The sequence below is a fragment of the Lentinus tigrinus genome (assembly GCF_003813185.1).
Source record: "Lentinus tigrinus ALCF2SS1-7 unplaced genomic scaffold L226scaffold_60, whole genome shotgun sequence".
Lineage (NCBI taxonomy): Eukaryota > Fungi > Basidiomycota > Agaricomycetes > Polyporales > Polyporaceae > Lentinus > Lentinus tigrinus.
Window position 1 is genome coordinate 1 of NW_027137969.1, and position 17,140 is coordinate 17,140.

Sequence of the window (17,140 nt, forward strand, 5' to 3'; positions counted from 1 at the left end):
GCTGTTGTGGCAGTAAGTGCAGTTTGAATTTCGGAACCAGCAAGATCGAGGGATGTCTGGATCTGGGACGTGGGATGTTCGTAGTTCACCGCGAACTCGCGACGCACCTTAGGATTTTTGACGATGAGCTGTGTCTCAGGCCGTTAGACAGACGTAGAGCGATTGTACAGATTGCGCACTGGACCTATACATCTGTATGCAAAATTCTAACCAGTCGGGACATGCCGCCACTGTGCGTCACATCCCCTGGTCTCTGTTCGAAAAGTTAGAACACGTCGCGGCATCACCAGCACGCTGGGTCACAACTTCTGCAACCCGGGGCCTACATCATGCAGCCGACGGTGCGGGAGAGCCAATCACGCTGCCATCAGGTCCCCTCTTGCCCCTCGTGTCCTCGGCGTAGTTCTAGTTCTCATGAAAGTTGTGCTCGTCCTTGCCGTGTGTCCGCGGGCGGCCGCTGCATCCAGAAGTGATGCGCCTCGGAGTACACGCCGTACGACGTAGGGACAACCTCGATATGGTCACCGCGTGCAACCTCAATAGTGCGGATGAGGTACGCGAGGATATGGCAGAACGCGAGGATATGGCGGACAAGGGAGGCGTGCCGGATGATGCGCAGCTCCTCCGAGTCCTTCTCACGCTCGAGCTTGTTCGGAGTGGGCTCGAGACGGACTGTAGACTAATGCATCAGATCAGCTCGGGCATCGCTCGTCAATGCACAGAGACGTACCGTGGTAGCTACGGGGCGTCCAGAAGTGATGCGCCTGGGAGTACATGTCGTACGACGTAGGGACAACCTCGATAAGGTCACCGCATGCGACCAAAGGCCGATGAGGTACGCGAGGATACGGCGGACGAGGGAGGCGTGCCGGATGAGCAGCTCCTCCGAGTCCTACTCGCGCTCGCGCTCAACCGGAGTGGGCTCGAGACGGACTGTAGATTGATGTGTCAGACCACCTTGCGGTCATCAGTGCAGAGACGTACCGCAGGGATCGTGGTAGCTACCGGTCGTCCACGAAGCGCACCCACTCGTCGGCGTAGTACTTGCGCACTTGGTTGGGAGCCAGTCCGTCCCATGCACCAGGATTGATCTCGGACATCTGTGGCCGCTCGATGACTTCCACCTTTGCCGCTGGGGCGCGTGGTCATTGGCGTTGTGGGTCAGGAATGACCAGGCTGTTGTATGGTGCGAGTCGCGACCGTCGACCGTGAGGAGGTCCGAATCTACAGAGTAAGCAGCATCAGCAGGGGATCGACGCGATGTGGCCGTTTAAGTTGAGAGACATACCTATCACCAGTCGCCGCTCCGTGGAAGTTGGATCAACGCCACGCTCCGCAAGAGACTTGGCACGTCGCTCAAGTACAAACTCCTTCAAGCGCTCTGCGCACTCCGTAGGAGTGTTCGATCAGGGACTGTCCGGACTACATGGCGAGTTAATGGTCAGTGACGATCCGGACTCGGAGCTGGCATGAATACGTTGTGACCCACTTGGAACAGAAACCACCCCGGTGAGATCTTGACGGCCGTACGGTGCGTGCGAGTGCGAGAGAAACGTTCGAGACTCGATACGCAACTGTGGTGTGCGTATCCGCGAGCGGGTGAGATGCGGCGGGGCCATGTGATGGGCGTGCGCAGGGTTCGGGGCCCTAGCTGAGGCTCTGTTCAGTGTTCCCGGACGGGTTGAGGTCCGGGCAGTATCACGAGTGCTCAAGCCCGTGTACAGCTGCTATTGCTATTGAGATGGACAGCTAGTTAGTTCGCGGATGTGGCGTGTTCTTACATACCCAATGCGATATGGCTCTCGAAGTTGCATGACGATTCGCGATTGGTTGCATCCCACTCCCGAAGGCCCGCGCCGCATTGGAACTTTGCACGGCGGATGTCTGGTGACTGCTCCTCGAGTCAGCAAGCCGTGAGGGTGCATATCTACTGTACTATCCGAGTCAGACACCCGCGGCGGTCCACAGCCTACTCGAGCAGTCCCAGTTGATCTGCGCGACGACGAGTCGCGACGCGCTCCACTTGTCCCCGTCTCCGCCCACCTACCAGTGCTCTGAGACGGCTCGAGAGTCGAGTCCGTGGACCTGCGGGTCACCGTACATTTCCTCGACCGACGAGGCCGTCCGTCCGTCTACTTACCTGCATCTTGCAATCTTGAATTTGAATGCGTACGCTGGTCTTCGCATCGAGGCTCGGAATCCGGGTCTCGAGCTTGTGCGGGAAGGGAAGTCTTGACGTGTCGAGGTCCCAACGGCGATGCGAACCGCCGTTCGGGTCCGGCGAGGGCGCTGTTGTGCAGACGTGAGGCGTTGCGAGGACCCTGTACGACTGGAACATTTCTGATGGTTTCAATGCATGTCTATTGAATGCCGGCTTGCAGCACAAACAGTCGCGCGAGGTCTGCGAGACGGGATTGATTATCTAAAGGAGATGTATACTGCGTGACGCATGCTAGAGTACACAGACAGAAACAGAGATAGAGACAGAGACATGGTGCGTACCGGACGGCGGACGAGCTCTGCTCCATCGCATTTCCCTCCCGAAGGACCTACCGCTTCTGGCTGCTGAGATCCGTCGCCGTCGCCATGGAAGATTGGACGGGGACTCAACGTAGGCATAGTTCGCGACGGCGTCCCGGTCAGGTCCCCGTCAAAGCAGCGAGTCGAGGACCGAGCGCGAAACCATGTGTGCACGGAGACTCGGATGGCGACGCAACGCGGCTCGAGCACACATCTCGAGCGCTGGAAGCCGAATTGGGGACGGCGCTGGCCAAGTCGCCGTCGAAGTTGGTGCGAGACGAGGACCGAGCAGTCGGCGGAACTTGGAAGCGGCGCGTGGTGCGTGGTGCGTGATGTGTTTGTCCTGCACTGGTCGTGGATAAGTACTCGTGCGAGGGGAGCTACGACGGTATTCCCCAGACCCTACCTGTGCACCGCCTCCTTGAACTTCCCTCAGTGCCGTGTCGCCATTGAAGCTCTCGACGTCGCCCTCATCCTCGTCCTCGTCCTCACCCTTGTCCTCGTCGCCGACGCATGCCGACTGCACCTGTGTGGGGCACCGACGATCCCGGACGCGTCGTAGGCATGTGAGTATCGTCTCTGAACGCGTTGTGACTTTGACTGACCACGTACATGCCTCGGTATTGCAGGACGCGTGGACGGCGGACGGGTGCTGTAGAGGTCAGTCTCACATCATCTCTCAGCGCATGACACGTTGGACTGACCATAGACCGGTGAAGATGCAGGATCTGGGCGAGGCGGGGAGGACGTGAGGGAGGCAGGTACGTTTTCGCTCCGTGCGTCCTGAACGGCGTGTGTGGCGGTGGAAGAGATGGGGATGCCGTTAGTGCTGGACACGCCGGGCGTGGGATGGCGTGGGCGAGATTGGCCCGGCTGCGACTGTTGAACTTACAAGTTAGACCGTGCGAGTTTGCGTGCAGCAATGACGATGGTGCGCGTGCGAGAAGAACTGGATGTGGTCTCGGCCATGGCATTGGGAGGAGAGGAGGTAGTGCTGGCGGCGGGGGCATTAGCGGAGGGGGTGAGAGATGAAGTTGAGTTCGCGGAGGAAGTAATATCTTGTCTGTACGCAAGCCGGATCAGTGGGAACGAAATACCAGTGACAGCGCTGGGAAAACGTACGTGTAGACTATACGATCCAACGAAGTGAGGGACTGATTGCCATTGGGGTGCCCATTGACGATAGCGATGGTATGCGAGCCGGAGGGGAGGGATTCATTGCCGTAGACAGGCACATTATATTGATGTGTGCCACAGTACCTCCCGTGGGTGGCTGTACGAAGTTGCTGACCAGGATACCGTCAATGAAGAAACTCATATCCGAGTTGCCAACAGGAGACCTGAACGAGTGCGTGACGACGCAATAGACGTATACGGCAACACCTGTACGGGGATCAGGACAAGGTCAGTGATCGCAATATTCGCGGGAATGGGGCGAGTAACCAAACGTGGAGTGTAACAGAATGATATAGTACGGAGCATGTATGACAACAGGATTCTAACGGAAACTCGCCATGTGCCACGGACCACATGTCATGCCCTGGCAAATGGCGGGGCAAACGGACTGGAGGGACTGAGAGATGACGACACCCCGGGCGCATGTCCCTGCTACACCGGTGATAGGCGAGGACAAAGGTGCGCGGATGTACGTCGCCCATATCCGGTGCAGCGGGATCCAGTTGTGCGAACCATTCTGACACCCACCGCGCGTGGTGGGTGTGATTTACGCGACCCTCGGTGGCATGATGACCTACCTGAGCTCAAGAACTTGGATGGCCAAGTCTTGTGGGCTGTCTCGAACGCGGTGAGGATTGAGGGGGCGTCATAGAAATGCGGAGACTCGGGGAGAGGCGACCGGTCGGTGTTGCAGGATGATGTACGAGCGGAACCGGGAGACGCGTGGCAGGGGAGGTTGCGAGGGGGAAGTCACGTACGAGAATCGTGGACGAGGACACTCACCTGTTCGCACTCTGCAGTGACCAGCGTACTCGCACGGCGTGCATCCACCCTCTCATCGTAGCGGACGAGATTGTGTTGAACTTGTACTTGGAGTACAGCGAGAAGCGGGCAGAGGCGGGACACGGCGGGGCGCAGTGCAGAGGGGACGCGCAGAGGAGGGAACAGTGGCGGCGGACGCGTGCAGGGAACGCAAGCGTGGTCGGCGTGGCGCAGAGCGAGCGTCGGCGACTGGCAGAGGTACTCAGGAGGTACTTGAGGCCCGAGCGAGCGTACAAGTACAAAGCCGTGACATCATACAACTGAGGATCGCAGTAGGCAGGCGTCTCTCGCTCGGGCGTCGTCGACTCGGGGACGACGGCATTCCCACTTAGCCTCTCAATAGCCTTCTCCAGTGAACTTACGCGTACACCGTCTCCTTGCTGAGAAACTTTCCGACTTAGCCCTTGTCCCTGTACCACCACCATCTACGACTACGGTCCCGCATAGTAACTACATGTCTTCCCCAATTATCATCTCCGTCTCCCATCGTGGAACTACGCATCCACTCTCTCTGCTGCCCCATGCGACCCTCGAATACCTTCAACAACGCTTGGAGGAACTCACTTCCGTCGCCCCGGAGAACCAGAAGCTACTTTTCAAGGGTAAGCAGAACGTCTCCAGTGACGCCGCGATAACCGAGGCAGGCTTGAAGGATGGAACCAAGGTGCAGCTTATCGGCCCCACAGCAGAAGAGCTCGGCGGGCTGAAAGCGACAGAGAGCGAGCACCAGCGGAAGGAGCGCATATTGCGAGAACGGGCACAGCGGGCACCGGTGAAGGTACGTTCATGTTCCTGGACAACTTCTGAGCGAGTGCGAGGTTTGTCCGGCGCACCAAGCATACAGAGCCATGGGGCCCCTCGGCCACCTGTGAACACGATCACAAGAACATAATGATCTGCGCACACTCGCTGGTCGTTCTTGCCGACCGCGAGTTTGTATGAACTACGCCGTTGCCGCCCTGTGCGGTGTGTGAGGCGGGCTTGGCTCCCGGACAATTCCTTTCAAGGACCCGCCTTGCTGTGTACGTTTCACCGTTTGCCTCCGTGAAACTAACGTATGCAACCTTGTCAGGTACGGTCTACGGGGTCATCTGCAGCAGACCCCAGATACACCTTCCACAGTATCGAACCTCTGCCCCATCTCCCCAATCCATCCTCAGCCCGCGACCTGCTTACCAAGCTAGCGAACGACCCGGCCATACGTCATGTCATGAACAAGCACCAGTTCTCGGTCGGGGTCCTCACCGAGCTGGCGCCGCATGAGCAACCGCACCTCCTCGGACTGAACGTGAACGCAGGTCAGGCAATTAAGCTGCGTCTACGGACGGATCGATACGACGGCTTCCGCACATACAAGGAGGTCAGGAGAGTGCTCTGTCACGAACTCACCCACAACGTCTGGGGCGATCACGACAACAATGTGAGTAGCAATAGCTCGTCACTAGGTCCGTGACTCTGACTGGGTGTATGCGTATAGTTCAAGGAGTTGAACTCTACTCTGAACAAGGAGGTCACCGAGTTCGAGCGCGCCCAGGCTGCTGGGACGCACTACCTTGGCAGCGCTGGTTTCGACGCGCCACAGTCCGCACTCGAAGCCGAGGCCCAAGCATACGTACTCGGAGGTTCGCGCGTGCTTGGCGGCGCTAGTACGAGCAGCGCGACCGACTCCCCGGAGGAGCGACGTCGGAAAGTCCTCGAGGCCACGATGAACAGACTCCGCAAGGAGGAACAGGAACTGGAGGATCGTTGCGGGACGTCCGCTCCTGAGCAATGACGCGTATAGATTACGACTCTGATGATTGGTAAGTGTGCGCATACAGATAAACCAATGCGATGTACTGATATGTTAGGGAAGCTACGTCTAGATGATGTGTGTGTTACATGTATGAGGATACATAGGAGGATAATTTATCGCAAGTGATACAGTGAGTGTTCGGTCTCTGGAAGCGCAAAATATGAACAAGAATAAAGTATGGAAAACAAGAATAAGGATAGAAGAAGCCGGGATGCAATTGCATGAAAGACAGGGCCGCGATCGACCTCAAGCCTCCTCAGTGTTCGCAGCAGCGGGGTGCGCCCCCTTTTCGAACGACCCGTCAAGCTCGGCGCTGGACGGCTCGCTCGCCTCCGTGGTAGCAGACAGCACTTGGTGCTGCTCCGGATCGTGCTCAGCCTCCTCGCCATGGTCGTTGTTGCTCAAGAAGAGACTGCTCCGCCGCATCACGCGTGCAGACGGGCGCGGGGCAGTGGGCGACGACGAGTCCGCAGGCGGGACGCGGAACAGGCCGTGTCCGTGGGTGGGCGAGGAGTCGTCGTCTGGCACGACGAAGAGCCCGTGGCCGTGCGTGGGCGACGAGTCGTCGAGGACGCGGAAGAGTCCGTGCGAGTGCGTAGGGGACGAGTCGTCGAGGGCACGGAAGAGCCCGTGCGAGTGGGTGGGAGACGACGAGTCGAGGACGTGGAAGAGCCCGTGCGGGTGGGTAGGGGATGACCGTGCGGCAGACCGCTCGTTGAGTCTCCTGAAGACCGGGCCCTGGTTCTTCACGGGAGTCACTGGGGTCGTCGCGGTGGGCACGCGCGACTCGGAGGTGGGGATGACGACGTGGAGGTCGTGGGAGTGGGTGGGAGACGAAGTGGACGACATTGCGAACACAGAGAAAGTTGAACGCGAGGGAAGAAGGTTGGTTTGTGGATGCAGGTGAGTGCGAGTTCCTTCAGTAGAAGAAGCTCAGGGTTGCTGGTGCTGGGTTGCTCCGGTGGGAGGATGCTGGCATGCTCTCCCGCTGCGCGTCGCTCTTATACCGTCCAACGCCGTCGAGCCCCTTGCCACATACGGAGCCCCAGTCTCAGACGTCCCTCATGGACCTGAACAACGCCCCATCATGACTGAAACGCGTCGCCAGGGGCCCACAATAAAGTTCGGAACAGCATCATGCATGTCAAAGCCCCCGCCGTCTCCGAAATTGATTCTCGCATGGCCCAACCCGCGTGCACCTTCCGGCGTTCTGCGTCTGGCGCATCAGCATGGAACGCGCCGATGTGTCAGTCGCGGCCTCGAGGGCGTTGGCGGGGCATTGCATTCCTGATGGGCGGGCTCTTGAGTGTAGCTTGAGTGCCCTGCACATCATGACATGGTGGGGGGATTTGCACTGCCGACTTGTCTGCATGTTCCTGCTAATCGAGCCGGACAGCTTCCCTTTGTGTTCTGGGAGTGCTCTAGATTGAAGACCTGGTATGTACTTGGCGGAAACAGTACGTAGGGCGCCCCGAGCATTGCGGCCGGTTCCGACAGGCAGACTTGCGGGCTTTTTGGGTACCTAGGCCGGTGGCGGTACATGTTTCCCCTGAATCCGCAAGCTTCGGTTATGTTTCCTCTGTACGATGTGCCTCGCTGAGCCAAGTCATCCAGGCGGCGCGACAGATTTGCGGTGAATGCGGTGTCCGGCTCCGTTCACTTCGCTCCCTACGCCGACCTCGTCTCGATTGACCCGCGGGATGTCGTCTCACAAACTTAACAGTTTGTGTCCTCCTCAGGCTTCGGGCGCAGGTCACCTTTAGGCTCCGAGTTCGCAGCGCACTCGCGGCGCAAACGGAGAAGGTTAGTCCTCGGCAATTGCGCCCACCGGGAGGCGCAGAACGAGTTGGAGTCGCGGGCGCTGATAAGAATGCAGGTTTCGTTGGGTTCTCAACTTCTCAACTTGTTGGTCGCATTGTACCTGCGGAGAGATGATCAGATGTCAAGGTGAGGCACTACCAATCACCTTCAGTCTTTGATGTTGATCTTGTCGTCAATTACAGGGTCGTACTGGGTCTGTATGTGCTGTCGGAGGAATCAGTGCGAGCCTGTGGGCATGTTGACATGTTCCCCAGGTCGACAAAGCATAGAATTTGCGGTTGAACAATTGTTAGATAATTACATGCTGATGACTACTATGTGCAAGCAATAAGTATGGCCGCCTGGCGTAATGGCAACGCGTCTGACTACGATGAGATCCCACGCTTCAGTGTAATCAGGAGATTGCAGGTTCGACCCCTGAGGTGGTCAATGACGGTGGCTTCTGGCTACTTTTTGTTCGGTACGCCCGCGAGGCTTTAGACTGGCCGGGCTATGTCGAGTCTTGTCAGGGAAAGTGCGTCGGTAATATGTACTGGCTCTACCGAATCTAGTTTTCTTTCGACGCATGTTCGTACTCTACAACAGAAATAATTCCATTTCAATGATTGATGTCCGACTGGTCACTGAATTGATTCGTTTACACTACGGTACGGTACCAATGGCTACATAAGGAACGTGAGCATTGTGTCTCTCGTTCATGTCAGCCTCAAGTTGCGATGGCATCGTGACAAGAACGGTGACGCGTATAATACCATGATGCTCATCCGACGTCAGAGTGTGATTTTCGACGTGTCCGAAGAGTGGCCGAGCAAAGGTCACAGGAGTGTGTCCCTCGGAAGTGTTGCTCTGCTCTTGCATGTATTCCGCCGCAACGGGCTGGATATCAACACGTGTTAATGACGAAGCCCAAGCGTAGCACCAATGAGGAGGATTCACATACCATCAAGTCAGACCACCTGCCCTGCCCACTCGACGCGGAGAGGCGAACCTCCCACATGCGGGGCAGCTCGAGTTCGTCAATCTGGCGGTGAGCGGCAACGGCTCTGCGGTGCTGGCGAGCCATGCGGAGGAGCTTCAGCACAACGAGGGTCGTGGCGACAAAGACTGCGACCGCAATGGCCGCGGGGACGACTGCGCTGTTCCCGTTGTCGGCCGGCCGGTCGTTGAGTATGGTAGAACGTGCGACAGTCAGCCCATTGTATGTCCTTTTGACGGACGGGGATGGCGATGACGGCGGGGGTGGGTACGGACGCAACTTCAAGGCAAGATAAGTATCGGAAGTGCCTGGGCGAGGGATGGCTGCACGTACCTCCCTCGGGTCCCGAGCAGCGTAGTTGACCATGGCGCGTCCACTGGCGTGTCGCCTGGTTCGGGGTTGTTCGTTGCCATCGTTGGTCGTGTATTGCGCTTCATGCAGCAACGAAATAATACATGTCGTCGAGGGAAATGAGCAGGAGGAACGTGAGCTCGTGCACACATGTGGGCGGGCAGATGCGTACCTGGCTATTGAGAGTCAAGGTTGATGTACGGTCAAAGTTGATGTACGCCCCCGAAGGTGCGATGGACATGCTATATAACGCACCACGCGCGACTATTTCATGACTCGACGGCGGACCCGCAGGCGCTGATCCCCGTCCACATGGTGCGTCCTGCTAATTCACTAGTACTGCCGATGACGAACTCATTCGGGACGTTACGGATTGCGCTTTGTTAGTCAACGACTGAGAAGGTACTCGCCTGTACTGAGCCTGAGCGATCGTCGAATCATAGGGATGAACACCTCAATCGGCTGGTTTCGAGCATGACCCCAGTGCTTACAACATCAGAAATGATGAGTGAGTAAGCTGGAAGTTTAAGGAAGAGAATATTAGCGGTAGAGGCGAATACTTGGAGGAAGTCCCAAGAGGTTGAGGTCACCAAGCTACGCGATCACGTGAGAAGACTTACATAGAGAGGGCGAGCAAATTCAGTTGTCGAGGAGTCACTGGTCAAAACGATGGACATCAAAATGGTCATCTCGTCTGGACTCTGCCCCAGTTACCGTCGTCCACACAATTCGGGAGAAGTAGGGCCGCCGGCGATCTCTGGACGGAGGTTCACTTGATTGGTGTCACGTGTTGCTCGCGTCCGAAGTGAGGGCAATAGCTAAGGGTTTTAGACCAACGGTGACATAGCGTGTACTAGAAGAGAGATACAGCGCGTATACTGTCTAGAACCGTAGATCAGCTGCGGAGGCTTCTCAGGAAAGTGTCAAGACGTTCACGTACCAGTCCTTCACAACAGCTACCTCGTCTGTCTCTATCGGATTTTGTGCGTCCTCATCAAAGGGGCCATCCAAGCCCCCAATTGCGTTCAGTGAAGATCCGATGGATCCGATGAACACACGTTCGAAAACCAGCGTGGACTTGGCATGAGCCGTCGCGGTGTCGGGATGCGACTCCATAATATGCGAGCCAAGGTTCAGCTCTGCCGCTTGGTTAGCATGCTGCAAGTCAAGCAAGAAGCGGGAGACGAGAATTCCCGTGAGCCTGGTTCCACACAATGGTGAGTGCGCCGCTTAGCTTATACCAAAGCACAGAGTCGAAGGGAGCACGTACGGGAAGGTGAACACTGTGACGTTGCTGATGAAGTCCGAGGATCCGACGCTAATCTGTCACGAAGATGGGTGGACATTGACCTTAGGTAAACTTCAAAAGGGACATACCGAGGCAAGCGTGAACCCCAGATGGAGGGCGTTCAAGGTAAATATAACACTTCATATTGAACGAGATCAGTAGGACGTTGTCGCCGGATATTACGGACTACTTACAGAAAGTAGACCATTCCTGGGATGCGTGCGGTCAGGAGACGACCTCTGGGAGATTATCGGAGGTGCTCACCGTCGCGGAGTAACACCGCTGTCAGGCCTGCCGTAGAAGGCCGAATAAGATTGACAGGTCCACGTAGTCGTCTCCAGGTGACGCCGATGAGGATCAAGTCGGAGATGATCATAGGTGTGCGCGACGCGATCGTCACTGTCAAGAATAGGACTGGGATTCAGCACCGTGCCCTCAACTTCGGAATATAAAACATACTTCTGTGGTCGGGATTAATGACTCCAGTCTACTTTTTTGACATGGGGGCAGCGAGGTAACACATACCGCTTCGCAAGTTCCGGGGTGAGCCTGGGCACAATATCCGAGCACCCGAAAATAGGATCTACCACGCCCGTCAGACCTAGCCCGAGTTCGGCCTACCACATTATCAGGATGTCATACGGATGTTTGACTCGAGTCAGGGGTACATACCATATTCAACCCATAGGGAACCATTCCAAGTCCAAAGGTGAAGAGCGCCAGAGGCAAACTACGCTTTGTAAGAACGTAGGCACGCAGGGCAGAAAACACTTAGACGCAACATTCACGGTCAGCAGTTTCAGACGTGAGTAGTATTTGGAGACTCACCTGCCCATGGGACATATGGGAGATTGTAAATGACCACGCCTGTCTTGACCAGGCCCACACAACTGTCATGGGGAGATCGGTGCAAATCAATGGCAGTCGGATCACCCAAGAGATAATAATCAGCGTACACCTTGCAGGACTACCTTCAGCATTGACACAGAAGAAAAATACAGGACCGGGTACGTACAGAATCAGAGACCTTCTCTACGGTGGATATGCTGAGGATATATCCGAACATAATGAGATACCGGTTGGCCAGGAACAAAGCTGTTGCGCCGGTGAACTTGCGCTTCCAGAACAGATCTACCTCTTGGCCGATGGTGTAGATGTATTCATAAAATACAAGCGCTAGCACCAAAGTGGATGAGGCAACTGAAGCGAGCTAGATCAGGCCTCAGGAGAGCTCACTTACCCGTGACAGCGCACAGGCAAAAAGTGGCCACATATCTGCACGAATATTAGTATTAGAGGTAAATCGAGCGAATATAATAAGCATACACGTACACACTGTGAACGGCGTCGATTACTGCAGCAACGTCAGGTTCATTCGGCGAAGACATGTCGACGACGGGAGCACGCTGCGTAGTGCAAGAGCTGTTAGACCTGCGCTGTTTATAGGTCTTCCGTCAGGTGTACATAATTTGATCATAGAAGTATCGCGAGTACCTGTCCTTCTCACGGACACAGCCCAGGGAGCAATGCTTCTCTTCTCAAAGTACAAAGACGGAACTCTATGCTGACGAACATCACACGAGTGTCGAGACCGATAGTCGCATCTCGGAGAAGTGATTTGTTCAAGGTGCATCGCGGTTCTGGTGCCAAAACCAACAGAGTCTAAATCAATGACAACTCGTTAGTTATTGAGAGCTAGAGCGCGGAAGAAGACTAGCTACGCACCCATGAGGTACCGGTTCGCCAGGAAAGGGAAGAGGATTGTGGAACCGGTGTACTTTTGTGCCTCCAGAACTTCTCAACCATCGTTACGGTCTCAGCCGGGGGTATTAAACGCATAGAATGAGTCGTTGCCGTCGACATTAAGGCCCCCGACGATGAGGTTTAAGGTCAAGCTCGAAGTCGACCGTAAACCGGCGTCGGGACCAAGCGCCAAAACAGAAACACGGTCACCTGACCTGACGGAGCGCCGGGCGGGCCGCTTGCCAACGCGTCAAGTTGCTCGGGACTATTCACTGACGATGAGGACGGAGACGGTACTCGGACAGCTACAACGACAGCCACGCAGACAGCGACTTCCGTGCTTCCCAAGTTCGTCTTGCATAAAATACCCCACGATGGACTGGGGTACCGATGCTGCGATCCCCCATGTCCCATCCCCGTCCCATGGTGTAAGGCTCCTCAACGTCGAGCGACACCATGGCGACTCTTCTTTCGCTCTCCTACTTCAACCTATCTGTCTTGGCAGTTGCTCTTGCACCGCAACGTATTCTCTCCTTTGCTCTGCTCACCGTTCCCTGCTCTCTTGTCCGCACAGTCCGCAGAATCTTGCGCGCCCTTGGGTCCTACGTCGGAAGACTCGCCTTGCGTTACTACACACTGGGATTGTGGCGAGATGAATATGCATCAGACACGCCTGGTTGGAAGCCCCCAACCTTTCCGGGATCTTTTCCAGACGGACAGGAACTCCAGGACGTTCGAGGTTCGTTCCCGCACGAACCTCATTGGAGAGGATCGTTGATTAACCCTATCTACACACAGATCCATCCAGTAACCGTTCTGTATGTCTCTCAGCGCAAGCACAAGACATGAGCTTGTCGAACCCCGGTGCGTCCATACAATACCACCTCATTTACGTTGTGACTGAATAGACCATGCTACCAGACATACCCGGAGGGCTCACCTCTGCGCAACTTCTCTCTGCGTACCGCTACCTCAACTGCCCCATCCGTCCCCTCCTTGTGACACTGCGCATCGCAATATACCCTCGCTCTATCAGACTCCTCTTCGGCGGCCGACTAGGCAACGTCGTCGTGTTGCGCAGAAAACGTTCTCTTTTATACCGAACAGGTCACGCCCTCGTGCTCCGCACCCACGCCGCACGCGGCGCACTCGACGACGCCGGTTCAGACTCCCATTTGTACTCCCAGGAGCCTCTCCTTCCCCTGGAGAAGCCGCACGTCCTCGGAGGAGACTGCGAAGCTCTCGATGCGCCCAACAGGAACAGGCCGCACAGCGCCCGCTCGCAGTCGTGCTCCGCACGGTCGATCCAGCCTGGACAAGAGGGCGGCAAGGATGAGCTCCATCTCGCGTTAGAGTCATCTGTTATCTCAGAGACAGAGATTGACCTATTAGCTCCAATAGAGGAGGCACTCCAAGTCCGAGTGGGAGACACCGAGGTCGACCGTGATCCCGGTCCGCAACCAGCATTCCTCGACTCGGAGCCTCGTAGCCATATCTGGGGACAAGTCTACTCGGACGCGAACGGGGAAGCTTCTGCCGATACTGCCTCCATTGAACCTGGTACGTACATACGACAGCGATTACCTCTCACTACCTAAGTAGTGCAGTACGTAGTATCCTGACTTGACGTGACAGGCTATCGTGTCTCCACGACTACTCCCAGGCCCGGAGAAGTAGTCCCCCTCTCACCTCCGCATCTTCTCTCCGCATATGTCTACCTCTATCACCCGATCAGTCTCCTCCTTGGGACGACGCGGGTTATTTGCCATCCCAACGCGGTCCAAGTTCGCCTCCACGGAGCCGGCAGAGTCGTAGTTACGGTCATGTGTCCGCTGAACAAAGGCAAGGTCCAATCGGCAGCGATGCTCAAGCCTACGGCAGGTTCCCGAGTTCCCGATTTCCTCGATGACCCCAGATCCGACTCGTCGCCGTCTGTCCATGACCGGTTCTTTGAGCACATAGACGCCACGACTCCCAAGGAGCCCGAAGCCGTTGTAGGAGAATTAGCATGCTCAGACTTGCTGTCGACACCCGCCATCGTCCTCGGGATGCCCTTCGTCGGCCGCTCGCAGGCTCAGCTTCATGCTGTCGAACCCGAAGACACCGAGGTCGAAACCAGGTCGCCGCCGGGCTCTGCCGCCTTCCTTCCTCTCCAGGTCTGGGTGTACGTTTGCTCGGACCCGAACGAGGAACCTGGTGCGACCAATTCCGACGAGACGGCAGACCAGGATATCGTATGCTCCTCCAACCTCGATTCGTCGACCAGCCCCGAGGAGCCCGCTGAAAACGTGAACGACCTTCCCTCAGGCGTGCAGGCATCGGCGGACGAGGTGACCTTCCGCCCAACCGTGGAGGACATCCGCGGCCACAGCTCTACAGAATTGCTTCCGCTGCAGGCTTACGGGCTTATCCGGACGCACGTGTATTCGGATCCGGACGAGGAAGTTGCTGGTTGTACGAACTCCGACTATAATATCGACCACGCCTTCGAGGATGCCGGCGTCGATACTGAGACCGCTCTCTGCGAGGCCGACTGTCACTCCTCCGAGTCCTCAGCCACGGCCTACCAGGTGGAGGACGAGCCCGCCGACGCCTCTCACTCCCGCTCCGAATCTTTCGGAAATTGCATCTCCAACACCTCCGATGTCATGGCCGCGAACATCGCCAATTTGCGTCCGCTCATACCCCTAACCGCGTTCGTGGCACAGGGGCCAGTTGCATCCGCGGTGTCGTCCGGCGACCACATGAATGCAGAGGAGCGTGCCCCTTTCCCGCTCGATCCTCCGTACTCCCACTGCAACTATACCAACACCGACACTCTGCCTGCAACCATGGGCAATGTCGTGGCCACTACCTCTGAGTCACGCCGAGAGCGAGAGGCTTCAAGCTCTGTGCAGATACCCATGCCTCCACCTGCAGCCTCAGGGTGTCGGTCATCTCAGCTGGACTCTCCGGTGTCTCCTGAATCCCTAAACTTGAAACTTGGGTCTGGTGACGATACCCAGGATGACGATACCCGTTTAGAGCAGCACGCTCCGTCCGTTATCATCTCAAACGCAGACGCAGACTCACCACCGGCTTCCCCGACCACTCCCCCTTCGCCCTCAAAATACCCCTACATCATGCGCGCCGTGTCGCAGCCTGACCGGCGGCGACGCAGGCGTTTGGCACTAACCACCGACGCGCCTACCAGCGCACGACCCCCGCACACGTACAAACAAGGACCTCCTCCGATCCTGAGGCTGCGGGCACCTACGCCCCCCTTGCAGGTACTGACGCCTCCCCTCGAAGACCGCTTGGGCCACGCTGAAGACCTGTTCGGATCGCTTGTAAGCCCTAGCTCCTCGTCGAACCGCTCGAGTTCAAGCCGCCGGCCCGCGAGCTTCTCACCACCCGGGCGGCGGGCGTCCGCGCACAGAACAAGCACCATCGACCTGTCCGGAGACCTCTTCGGAGAGTTCGACCTCCCGGAACTCTCCGCACCCTCGAGCTCCTCATCTTCCAGCGCAGTCCCCTCAATCGACCTCCCCGCGGGGCTCTTGGAGCCGTTCGCGCTGCAGATGCCCGATCTCTCTTTCTCGTCCTTCTCGTCTGCGTCTCAGTCTGATACCTCTACACTTGCAAGCGTCACGGCGGACTTCCTCGCACGGCCCGGGTCCAAGTCCCAGTCCCAGTCGCGGTCCGAGTGGAGGGCGAAAGCACTCCAGACCGCGGAGCTGTCGTCGTCGTCGTCGCGCGTGATGTTCCCCCGCACGGCTTCGGAAGCGGAGGAGTCGCCAGCGAGGTACTCGTCAGACCACTCCAGGCGATCTGTCTCCTCGTCCTTCTCCAACTGGACAGACGGCCGGGCAAGCACGATACCCGACCCGCGCATGGATTCCGCTTCCATAGCCGGGGCGCCGAAGACCAAGGAGAAGTGGTGGCGGAGCTTGAGCATGAAGGCACGCGCGGCGCCAGAACGGTCAGACTCGCAGGGGAAGAACCTGAATGGGAAGAAGCTTAAGCTCACGCGGCTCGTCTCGCTGTCGGCGGTGCGCGGACCCGAGCGCCGCTCGAGCCTGCAGGAGAAGAGGGCTACTTGGGACGGTCGTGGCGGAGGCGGCGCTGTTCCTAACTTGCCAGCCGCGGCGCAGACGGATGTCGTTGATGCGGATTTGGATATGGAGATGGGGTTCCTCTCAGGTACAGGAGCAGCGGCGGGTGAAGCTGGCGGATTTGTCGTGATGAGAGGGAAGCGGAAGACGACGCCGAGTCTGCGGAGTACGGCGTCGACGTCGACGTGCGCGTCGGCTCGGATGTCTGCGGACGGCTCGGCGCGCGGCTTGGACGTGCGGATGCTGCCCCGGTATGTTTGAGCTAAGCTTGATTCCATCCTTGGCCAGTCATTGTCGGTGCCTGTAGAGTCAACACTGCGTCTGTTTGCAATGTACTTGCATGCCAATAGTCCGCGCGGGACTATGCGTGTCCAGTCTTGGTATGAACGCCTGTCGTCCTTACCCTATCAGCCGTCGTTGAATCAGTCAGCGGCGACACCACAGTTCAAGTACTCGATCGGAGGTCCATGCACCCACGAGACGGGCGGACGGGCTGGGCGAATAAGAGTGGAACGTCTGGAGCGACAGGCCGCAGAATTGGAGTCATAACATCC

The 17,140-nt window shown here is 57.3% G+C and overlaps 6 protein-coding genes and 1 non-coding gene across 7 annotated transcripts; 3 read left to right on the forward strand and 4 right to left on the reverse strand.

Annotated features, from left to right (window-relative positions):
* Positions 1-412: 412 nt before the first annotated feature.
* Positions 413-3,489, reverse strand: L226DRAFT_527146 (uncharacterized protein; the record flags this gene model as incomplete). Its single annotated transcript, XM_067679090.1, has 9 exons — positions 413-672; positions 731-797; positions 1,026-1,132; positions 1,289-1,381; positions 1,786-1,891; positions 2,141-2,422; positions 2,927-3,046; positions 3,133-3,172; positions 3,413-3,489. The coding sequence occupies 9 exons, from the start codon at positions 3,487-3,489 to the stop codon at positions 413-415; spliced, it is 1,152 nt and encodes a 383-aa protein (XP_067529132.1).
* A 1,439-nt stretch (positions 3,490-4,928) lies between these two features.
* On the forward strand, positions 4,929-6,446 carry L226DRAFT_517030 (WLM-domain-containing protein). The gene is made up of 4 exons (XM_067678499.1): positions 4,929-5,296; positions 5,591-5,938; positions 5,996-6,320; positions 6,374-6,446. Exons 1-3 carry the CDS (start codon positions 4,973-4,975, stop codon positions 6,290-6,292), a joined length of 969 nt encoding a protein of 322 aa, XP_067529133.1. The 5' UTR covers positions 4,929-4,972; the 3' UTR covers positions 6,293-6,320; positions 6,374-6,446.
* A 113-nt stretch (positions 6,447-6,559) lies between these two features.
* On the reverse strand, positions 6,560-7,162 carry L226DRAFT_576285 (uncharacterized protein; the record flags this gene model as incomplete). The annotated part of the gene is made up of 1 exon (XM_067685322.1): positions 6,560-7,162. The coding sequence occupies one exon, from the start codon at positions 7,160-7,162 to the stop codon at positions 6,560-6,562; it is 603 nt and encodes a 200-aa protein (XP_067529134.1).
* A 1,307-nt stretch (positions 7,163-8,469) lies between these two features.
* L226DRAFT_t284 lies at positions 8,470-8,563 on the forward strand. Its single transcript has one exon. It is a non-coding gene; the product is annotated as a tRNA-Arg (tRNA).
* A 59-nt stretch (positions 8,564-8,622) lies between these two features.
* Positions 8,623-9,673, reverse strand: L226DRAFT_540568 (uncharacterized protein). The gene is made up of 4 exons (XM_067681898.1): positions 9,634-9,673; positions 9,444-9,541; positions 9,075-9,389; positions 8,623-9,010 (listed from the first exon to the last, which is right to left on the reverse strand). Exons 2-4 carry the CDS (start codon positions 9,474-9,476, stop codon positions 8,777-8,779), a joined length of 582 nt encoding a protein of 193 aa, XP_067529135.1. The 5' UTR covers positions 9,477-9,541; positions 9,634-9,673; the 3' UTR covers positions 8,623-8,776.
* A 574-nt stretch (positions 9,674-10,247) lies between these two features.
* Positions 10,248-12,487, reverse strand: L226DRAFT_517034 (uncharacterized protein). The gene is made up of 14 exons (XM_067678500.1): positions 12,475-12,487; positions 12,244-12,411; positions 12,082-12,185; positions 11,990-12,024; positions 11,763-11,925; positions 11,578-11,639; positions 11,422-11,519; positions 11,275-11,366; positions 11,014-11,150; positions 10,944-10,959; positions 10,839-10,887; positions 10,732-10,784; positions 10,402-10,662; positions 10,248-10,343 (listed from the first exon to the last, which is right to left on the reverse strand). Coding segments are annotated over exons 3-14 (1,023 nt in total). The 5' UTR covers positions 12,138-12,185; positions 12,244-12,411; positions 12,475-12,487; the 3' UTR covers positions 10,248-10,342.
* A 375-nt stretch (positions 12,488-12,862) lies between these two features.
* Positions 12,863-16,938, forward strand: L226DRAFT_617441 (uncharacterized protein). The gene is made up of 4 exons (XM_067687034.1): positions 12,863-13,231; positions 13,291-13,356; positions 13,414-14,052; positions 14,128-16,938. The coding sequence occupies exons 1-4, from the start codon at positions 12,949-12,951 to the stop codon at positions 16,845-16,847; spliced, it is 3,708 nt and encodes a 1,235-aa protein (XP_067529137.1). The 5' UTR covers positions 12,863-12,948; the 3' UTR covers positions 16,848-16,938.
* Positions 16,939-17,140: the final 202 nt, after the last annotated feature.